Source organism: Symsagittifera roscoffensis, chromosome 1 (assembly GCF_963678635.1).
Source record: "Symsagittifera roscoffensis chromosome 1, txSymRosc1.1, whole genome shotgun sequence".
NCBI lineage: Eukaryota > Metazoa > Xenacoelomorpha > Acoela > Convolutidae > Symsagittifera > Symsagittifera roscoffensis.
The window spans coordinates 9,857,528-9,867,898 of NC_087062.1; the positions used below are offsets into that span (position 1 = coordinate 9,857,528).

Sequence of the window (10,371 nt, forward strand, 5' to 3'; positions counted from 1 at the left end):
ATGAGAAATTAAGTCAAGAATCACTTCTGATGAGAAAATGAAACCAAACTACCAAGAAAAAATTCAAAACTAAACGCTATCGAAAACTATTACTACTAGAAGTGCGAAATTTAGCTCGTTGTCAAATCATTTAAAAACACAAAAACACTACCGATTTTGTCCTTCATGTTGTTTTCACTGTTCTGATATTCAAGTTGACATTTTCATTTCAGTAATAATTTAATACAAGTTTTTTTTAACCAGTCATGACAACAGGTTAATTGAATTCAACCAGAACAAGACTCGGAGGTTCGTCTAAAAAGTTCCGGGTTGTCGGATGCCAGGGGGCAGCTACGACAACGACCAGAGAAGAGACGCCAAATCTATGCCATCTGGCAGCAACGCTGGGGGAGAACATCATAAGGAGCTAAAGGGAGAGGGAGAGGGAGATAAGAGGGGGAGGAAGAACAATAAGGGGGAGATGAATGCAATGGATACTCAGGCTGAGATCAACAGACTCCAGGACGAGGACTTGGAGGCGTATCGTCGCATGCAGTGAGTCGTTCTTATTGCTAGCAGTCGGTATTCGAATAGCTAATTACCAAATTTGAAGCTATGTTTTTACATCAAAATTCAGTTTTATGATTACAACGAAAGCCTATAGAAATTACGATTATGATGAGTATAAACTGAGAAGTAGCGTGTTGCTGTGCAAGTAGCACAGAATTTTCCGACCACATTAATATTACAACAAAAAGCATCTACAATATTTAAAAAAGTTTTATCAGAAAACTTTAAGCATCTAAAATATTTTAAAAGTTTTATCAGAAAACTTTTTAGTGTTTTATTTCAAAAAGGATATACCTGCTGCAGAACTTTTTCTGAGGGAGGGGGTCACGGTTTTTCGAAAAAAGTGAAAACTTTGTTTTTAGGTCGACCAATTTGATTTTCCGAGCTCTCTATTTGAAATTTTTGAAAAAACAGGCTAAGATTTTTTCGGCGTGCGCTTCCCCCTCAAATTTAGTTATATTGGCGCCAAACGCGCTCTTAGAAAATTTTTGATGTTGGCCAGCCAAAATGGATCTCGTAAAAGTAAACCAGAGGGGGGACCCTTTAGAAAAATGCGATAGCCAGAATTGAGGGGGAGGGTGTCGCACCGCCGGACGCCCCTCTCAGCATTCTACTGCCTGCTGCCGATCATTCAGCTTATTTTAATATATTTTAAAGGCTTTTTGTTAACTATTTATATTGTAGAGCTTCAAAGAGTTCATTATAGAAAAGAGGAGAAATCATCCGCTTCTTACTGAGTCTGAGAAGCCAAAAAGCGGAACTGAGTTACCGAGCTCATTTTTTCTTGACACTGAATCACAATTGAAAGGGTTTCAACATGATATCTCAAGTGCACTCACGTGATCTTTGTTTGAGGTAAAATTGACTGAACGAATCAACCGTAAGCGAAAGGGGTATTGGATTTTCAAAAAGGGGGTTTTGGATTTTCAAAAAAAAAATTCAAAAGGGGGTTTTGGATTTTCAAAAAAAACTTTTTTTGAAGAGAATTTTCAAAAAAAATCCTCTTCAAAAAAAAAGAAGTTTTGTCGACTTTTTTAGATCGATCAAATATACATTCCCAAAAAACCATAAAAACCTATTTTGCTAAAAACTCTGCGCGACATGTGAATTTGGAAGAAAAAACTTGGCCAATAACAACATTTAAATCACTTTTGGGAAAAACTTGACAAAAATTTTTTGCATTTTTTAACGCCCCGCCCCTCTATTGTAGTAAATACCGACTGCGAAGCCGCCAAAAGAAAAAAAAATGGGCTGGTCGACCAAAAATAGAAGAGGTAAAATAGTACGAAAGAGGATGGTTGGGGATCTGTTAGTGGGTGGTGAGGGGATCGAATCCCGGAGGAAACCCATCACTCTCATCCAGCCCTGTATGGGCAGTAAGTTGATGAAAGATTTCAATTATGATGCCATTGCTCTTGAAAAGAAACTCGTTTTGTTTCTGCAGCAATCAAACTGAAAAAACGAAAGCAGTCGGTCATAAAACCCTTCAGAATCTGGGCGAACAAGGCGAGAAGTTAGATGACATCAACCGTCGTCTGGACTCGATGGACAAGGACCTCAGCTCGGCCGAGAGGGACTTGGACGACCTGAAGGCCGGCTGTTGTGGGTGTGGCCAGAAGATCAAACGCCAGAAGGGTGACAAATACAGAGACAACTACCGGAAGAAAAGTGGCGAATCTTCAGCCAATTCTGCATCTGAGGACATCGGCAAGAAAAAGCACAAAAAAGGCAAAAAGGTGCCCTCTTTTTTGATCAAAATGAAATTTTACAGTTCCGACTACTGAAAGTGGGGAGGAATTTGTCTTCGGGTGTGGCTTCGTTTTTTTAGTTTGAAAATTTTTTCCACGCAAAATAGGGTACCACAAAAAATCATCCGAATGTCTCGAATAAATGTAAAATGAAGTTCAAATAATTTTCCGAAGCCTCACTTAAGACTTTCGAAGCAATGATTTATTTTCAAATTCGAAAAAAGCGGCCTAAAAAGTAGAAATGTTTTACAAAAATTGTATATTTTTTTCCGATTTTTTCCGATTTTATCATTGATTATTGAAAGGAAAGAGACGACTATCTTGCAAAAGCTCGAAACTTTTATTCCCAAATTTGAGCGCATAAAAAGCGAACCACGCTCAAAAAGCGCACAAAAAAGCGCAGCACGCTCAAAAAAGCTCAAAAATTTTTCTATGCCATTTGCCCAGCAATCGTCTGTTCGTGCTTGTCCTGGATATTTTTTGCAATTGAAGTGTGATCTAATTTGACGAGATTGATGATGATTTAAGAAAGATGCGAGGTCCACCACCCCTCTGAGTCAGCGCCACTACGTGGACGAGAGGGAGCGGGAGATGGCCGAATACGACAGGTGAAGCTCAGAATATGAACTACTAACTGTTCACACATGTAAACTATAGCACTTAAACCCCCACCCATTCCCACTATAATGAGTAATGAACGTAGTGAAGACTCTTATATAAGTATTGCTGATTTTTTTTAGGAAAAAAAAGTCTTAAAATTTCTTCACGCTCAATTTTGATTTTTCGCAGTTTCAACAGCTGCTTCACTGATTAAATCAGTATAAAAATTTTTTTTTCCCATAATGGAAGTTGTTGGTAAACTATGAAAAAAACTCACCATCCAAATAATACTTCGCAAGATATATGATGCAATCTATGGAAGCGATGTTTCCATACAAATGAATTTTGAGAAAAAAAACAATGAGAACACAGGTTAATAGACAAAAAAAGAAGCACAGAATTTATTCTCAGAGCAAAAGATGCGTTAAAAATACTTGATTTTTTTCACCATTTAAATAAATCATACGTTGCACCATACAAATTTTTTACCATGCCTAATTTTTTTGCTCTGAATGGCGGTCAAACAATTTCTACTGCCAACATCTTTGAACTCTCTCAGAGCAGTTTTTGGAAGCCAACGAGAACATTTTTGTTTGATTTCTCAGTTTCTTTCCATGGTAACCATAAGTCGCTCCATGTATGCTTCGATGGTAATCATACGTCGTGCCATATATGTTTCCATGGTAACCATACGTCGTGCCATATATGTTTCCATGGTATATGTTTCCATGATAACCAGACGTCATGCCATATATGTTTCCATAGTATATGTTTCCATGATAACCAGACGTCATGCCATATATGTTTCCATAGTATATGTTTCCATGATAACCAGACGTCATGCCATATATGTTTCCATAGTATATGTTTCCATGATAACCATACGTCATGCCATATATGTTTCCACGGTAACCATATGTTGCATCATCTATGTTTCCATGGTTAACATACGTCGCGCGATATATGTTTCAATGGTAACCATATCTCGCGCCATATATGTTTCAATGGTAACCATACGTCGTGCCATATATATTTCCATGGTAACCATATGTTGCATCATCTATTTTTCCCAATGGTTAATATATGTCGCGCGATATGTGTTTCAATGGTAACCATATGTCGCGCCATATATGTTTCAATGGTGACTATACGTCGTGCCATATATTTCCATGGTAACCATATGTGGCATCATCTATGTTTCCCGATGGTTAACATATGTCGCGCGGTATATGTTTCAAGGGTAACCATTTGTCGCGCCATATATGTTTCCATGGTAACTATACGTCCCACCATATATGATTCAATGGTAAACATACGTCGTGCCATATATGTTTCCATTGTATATGTTTCCATGGTAACCATACGTCGTGCCATTTACGTTTCCATGGTATATGTTTCCATGATAACCATACGTCGTGCCATATATGTTTCCATGGTATATGTTTCCATGGTAACCAGACGTCGTGCCATATATATTTCCACGGTAACCATATGTTGCATCATCTATGTTTCCATGGTTAACATACGTCGCGCGATATATGTTTCAATGGTAACCATATCTCGCGCCATATATGTTTCAATGGTAACCATACGTCGTGCCATATATATTTCCATGGTAACCATATGTTGCATCATCTATTTTTCCCAATATGTTTTGCATATATATTTCCATGGTAACCATATGTGTTTCCATATGTGGTTACCATCTCGCGCCATATATGTTTCAATGGTAACCATACGTCGTGCCATATATATTTCCATGGTAACCATATGTTGCATCATCTATTTTTCCCAATACGTCGTGCCATATATATTTCCATGGTAACCATATGTTGCATCATCTGTTTTTCCCATATGTTTCAATGGTAACCATATCTCGCGCCATATATGTTTCAATGGTAACCATACGTCGTGCCATATATATTTCCATGGTAACCATATGTCGCGCCATATATGTTTCAATGGTAACTATACGTCGTGCCATATATTTCCATGGTAACCATATGTTGCATCATCTATGTTTCCATGGTTAACATATGTCGCGCGATATATGTTTCAATGGTAACCATAAGTCGCGCAATATATGTTTCAATGGTAACCATACGTCGTGCCATATATATTTCCATGGTAACCATATGTGGCATCATCTATTTTTCCCGATGGTTAATACATGTCGCGCGATATGTGTTTCAATGGCAACTATACGTCGTGCCATATATTTCCATGGTCACCATATGTGGCATCATCTATGTTTCCCGATGGTTAACATATAACGCGCAATATATGTTTCAAGGGTAACTATACGTCGCGCCATATATGATTCAATGGTAAGCATACGTCGTGCCTTATATGTTTCCATAGTAACCATACGTCGTGCCATATATGTTTCAATGGTAAACATACGTCGCGCCATATATGTTTCCATGCCCTAAGTGGCAACATATGTGTTTTCATGGTACTCATACGTCGAGCCATATGTATTCCATGTTAACATAGGTCGAACCATATAATTACTCATATAGTCGCATGTTTAACGGCACGCATGCTATTGGCCGCTCCCCTGTTTAAAATGCATCTGTAGATCCAACGGACATCTCCCATGCGGTACTAAATTTACTAAAAGTGTCATTCATAGTGACTTTTGTACATTTCGGACTGATATTTTTAAATTACTTTATTAAACTATTATATTACCGGATGAACTTTTACTATTGTTACGATTGTTACTTGATTATCGGATGGAGCTACTGTGCAACTTATTCACGAACTGTGTCGTTATAGAGCGATAGACGCGAACATCCAGGAGTTGAAGGCACAGGCGAATGCAATGAGTGCAGAGATAGACCGACAGAATAAGCAGATCGGAACCACCACCGCACACGCCAAGCGCAACTCGGATAGGGTTGGACAGCTGAACACGGCCGCCGAGAGTGTACTAAAGAGCAAATGATGCAATCTGCATCGGTAACCATTCGACTCAGCGCAACCTAAATTGTGCATTTAAAACAAATAATTTCTGTAATGTGACTGATTCGTAAACGAATTTATTATTATTATCTCGTAATGTCACATCTGACTGATTCCAAAAGATGTTTGAGGCTCCATAGAAGAATAATGGTTCGAGAACAGGTCTACTTTGATATTCAGTTTTGGCTCTTTTTCTGCCGCTGCATCCCTTAACTGCATATTTTATTTTTTTTTGGAAAAGAATTTTCATTCTCGGCTAGCAAGCTCAGTATTTCATAATTTTATTGTAACAATTCAAACATTGAAATTTTTTTTTTCAAAATAGAAATTGATTATGTGAGGACATAGGAGAACCATCCCATTTTTTCAAAACATAACATTACGAGGCCAAACTGTGCACTGGGTAGGAGCAGAATTTTGTGTCTGTATGTTCCTGGATTCCAGAGACAAGTCTTAAAATATGTTCCAAAATGTAAGTGGATTCCACAAACAAAATTTCAGTGGATTCCGCATACAATGTAACGTAAATTTTGTTGGCACATTTGTTTTGTTGGGAATTCCGCAACAAGCAAATATAGCTAGCTGTTCTGGATTCCGCAACTGTAAATGGATTCCGCAAAATGTAAGTGGAATCCGCAAAATGTAAGTGGAGTCCGCAAAAGTAAGTGGATTCCGCATTTTTGTTTATTACTGAACTTGCATATGAACAATTAAAAGCTAGAGGTGGAGTATTTGATTTATTACCAATAGGAACGCGCAATTTGAACGCAAAAAGACTTATCCATTTGTCAGCGGAATCCACAAACGGATCTTACAACATTGGTTAACTATGCGGATGTCAAATTTTTCATTTTGGTTTGTCAAAAAACGAATGTAAGCTAGAAACTCTGATCAAATCTCTCAAGTTCAACGAAAACAGAGATCTCCTTATGCATGAGCACAATCCGATGCCATAAAAATGCATGCCGTGGTAGATATGCCGTCAAGGATAACTACCGAAAAGAAGTTAGACATAATATGGCCGAGTCCACCCAGGATTTTTTTATGACTTGGAATGAACAACTTGAACTGTTTATACTGTTTGTTGTCATGACTGTTTTGTTATGACTGTTTGTTGTTATTTGAGCTCTTTAAGTTAACCGTAATTTGCCGTATTCTTTTTAGTGTATGCAGTCTGAAAAATATGCCGGTCCGTCAAAGTTGCTCATAAAAAGCAAGCTATCAATTTGGGGTAATTTGCTCATAGAAAGTAAATTATCTATCCAGAGAATCTAATTTGAGTAAATCCGTTTTTGATAAAAAAAAAAAAAACTTGAAAAACTACAGCTCAAATTAACGTTGAATGCAAAAACAAAAATATGTTTTCGAAAACTTTGCCATATCAAACTAAATGCTCGCAATTTGAAAACACTCCAAAAAGGCTTAGCTAAAGTATTTATATTTTAATTGAATTAACTGATTGAAATGAATTCATTAATTTAGATGCGAGTTTACTTCATAAGTTTGTTCAATTTGTTAACTTTGCAGTTAACTTTGAGTTGAGATTGATGGCAGGAACTGGGATCGAAGTTGGGTTACAGGAATTGGGATCAAAGTTTGGTTACAGAAATCTTGATTGAAATTGGGTTACAGGAATTGGGATCAAAGTTTGGTTACAGGAATCGGTATCGAAGTTGGGCTACAGGAATTGAGATCGAAATTGGTGACAAGAATCGGGATTGAAGTTAGGCTAGGAATTGGGATCGAAGTTGGGTTACAGGAATTGAGATCGAAGTTGGTGACAGGAATTGAGACTGGTAGCTGATCATCGTAGCTGAGATTGAACCTGTTAGTGAACACCTAGTAAATAAAAGATATAAATTAAAACGTTACAACATATAAACATATATGTAAATGGAATCCGCAAACAAATAGCGGATTTCACTTACAATTTGCGGATTCCACTTACAATTGACTGATTCCACTTACAGTTGCGGATTCCGCAACAGCTCAATTTAACGATACAAATGTTTTATCATTTGTTTGTGGACTCCACAAACTGTTCTGGATTTCGCAAATACAGCTGCGGATTCCGAGAATTCGCCTCTTTTTGGAGCGATTTTGAGCGGTACAATGATTTAGGTATTTGTTTGTGGAATCCAAAAAAGCACAGAAGATCAAAGAAAAGTAGCAATGATGCGGATTCCGCGACAAATCTGATTTGGCCTGTTGCGGATTCCGCTTACAATGCAGAGAATGCGAAGCTCGGCCTCGTAATGATTGAAGGAGATCGTAACCATGTATCACATAAAACCATATATCACAGTTCAAATGAAATTAAAAAGAGTTATTGATACTAGCAAAACTAGATATTGGCTAAATACCTCAAATCTGTCAGCCTTCATGAAAAATAAACATCTTAAGAACACAAAGTCATTAGGCCAAAAAAATAAAGCATTTATTAAAAGTAATATCAAGTGTAGCCAATTCATCACTTGCCGTCGAGACACCCCTCCCCTCCCCCTCCACCTCCCCCGTTAGTTATTATAATTGTCTTAGCCCACCCAACCTAATTTTTTTCAAAGGTCCCCTCGAAACCAAAACACACTTGGTCACTGTCGAAAAAGTTGAAACATGTTCGAGCAGAGTCAAAACATACCCAACTTTGGTCAAAAGAGTCAAAGCATACGCATACGTCGAGCACAGTCAAAGCACAGGTCAAGCACAACCTGATTTTATCGGAATATGGTTTTTGTAAAGATTTTAATCAATTTTTAACTTAGAAACAGAGCAAAAAAATCGGCTAAGAAAAACCTCCGCCAGGAAGTTGCAATGAGCAACAATTTTTTTGAAAAGATCCCTAATTTTAAAATTTTCAGAGGGAGCTTTTATTTTTTTAATTTAAGAGTTCCTGCGGCATAAAAAAGGAAATTTTTTGTCAAAAATTCTAAAAATATCAAATTTCAAATCAACAGTTTCAGTTCACATTTGTTAAGAAAAAGCAAACTGAAAGGTTCAATTTGTAACATTTAGTTTTTGATGCAAAACATTCGAGTTTTACATATTTTTTTCAGAGTTTATTTTTAATTCATTCATCATCAGAAAAAATTAACTGAAATTGAACTAATTTTATTTGATAGTCGAGAGAGACAAAAAAGTCAAAACATGGATCAACCACTGTCAAAACATAGGTCGAGAAAAGTAGAGATATACCCATTTTTGCTATAAAGTCGAAACATATCAATGCGGGGTCCAAAAACTAACTTTTAAAGAATGTCGGTTGTAGAAATTTGGTCAAGAAAGTCGAAATATGTATGAACCGGGTCGAACAAAGTCGAACAGTTTTTCGGTTGGGTCGAAAAGTTGAAACTTACATAAATTTCAAAGGCAACCCGCGGGAAACACAATCCATTGATAGAAAAACTGTTTGCTCTGTAGCTTCAGAAATATTCAAATAAAACATAAATGAACTGAGTCGAACAAAGTCGAAAAGTTTGTCTGTTGGGTCAAAAAGTTGAAACTTACAAAAACTTCAAAACCTACCCGTTTTGTGGTAGGACTTATGATTTGTTTTTAAGTTCAGTTCAAATTGATTTGATACAAGTTTAGAAAAGTACTCTTCAGTTACGCAAAAAGAAATGCTGGCAAATTTTTCAATTGATTTTTCAATTGATTTTGGCCTGTTGCGGATTCCGCTTACAATGCAGAGAATGCGAAGCTCGGCCTCGTAATGATTGAAGGAGATCGTAACCATGTATCACATAAAATGAAATTAAAAAGAGTTATTGATACTAGCAAAACTAGATATTGGCTAAATACCTCAAATCTGTCAGCCTTCATGAAAAATAAACATCTTAAGAACACAAAGTCATTAGGCCAAAAAAATAAAGCATTTATTAAAAGTAATATCAAGTGTAGCCAATTCATCACTTGCCGTCGAGACACCCCTCCCCTCCCCCTCCACCTCCCCCGTTAGTTATTATAATTGTCTTAGCCCACCCAACCTAATTTTTTCCAAAGGTCCCCTCGAAACCAAAACACACTTGGTCACTGTCGAAAAAGTTGAAACATATTCGAGCAGAGTCAAAACATACCCAACTTTGGTCAAAAGAGTCAAAGCATACGCATACGTCGAGCACAGTCAAAGCACAGGTCAAGCACAACCTGATTTTATCGGAATATGGTTTTTGTAAAGATTTTAATCAATTTTTAACTTAAAAACAGAGCAAAAAAATCGGCTAAGAAAAACCTCCGCCAGGAAGTTGCAATGAGCAACAATTTTTTTGAAGAGATCCGCAATTTTAAAATTTTCAGAGGGAGCTTTTATTTTTTTTAATTTAAGAGTTCCTGCGGCATAAAAAAGGAAATTTTTTGTCAAAAATTCTAAAAATATCAAATTTCAAATCAACAGTTTCAGTTCACATTTGTTAAGAAAAAGCAAACTGAAAGCTTCAATTTGTAACATTTAGTTTTCGATGCAAAACATTCGAGTTTTACATATTTTTTTCAGAGTTTATTTTTAATTCAT

The 10,371-nt window shown here is 36.8% G+C and overlaps 1 protein-coding gene across 1 annotated transcript; it reads left to right on the forward strand.

Moving 5' to 3' along the window:
• The first annotated feature begins 316 nt into the window (after positions 1-316).
• On the forward strand, positions 317-5,847 carry LOC134844849 (synaptosomal-associated protein 25-A-like). The gene is made up of 4 exons (XM_063861696.1): positions 317-534; positions 1,994-2,285; positions 2,826-2,905; positions 5,679-5,847. Exons 1-4 carry the CDS (start codon positions 317-319, stop codon positions 5,845-5,847), a joined length of 759 nt encoding a protein of 252 aa, XP_063717766.1.
• The last annotated feature ends 4,524 nt before the right edge of the window (positions 5,848-10,371 follow it).

What these genes read in the sequence shown, in the direction of transcription:
- LOC134844849 (XM_063861696.1), top strand. Translation starts at nt 317, where the DNA reads ATGCCAGGGGGCAGCTACGACAACGACCAGAGAAGAGACGCCAAATCT. An exon ending in AGCACAAAAAAGGCAAAAAG is followed by an intron (nt 2,286 to 2,825) that starts GTGCCCTCTTTT and finishes TGATGATTTAAG; the next exon opens with AAAGATGCGAGGTCCACCAC. An exon ending in GAGATGGCCGAATACGACAG is followed by an intron (nt 2,906 to 5,678) that starts GTGAAGCTCAGA and finishes GTGTCGTTATAG; the next exon opens with AGCGATAGACGCGAACATCC.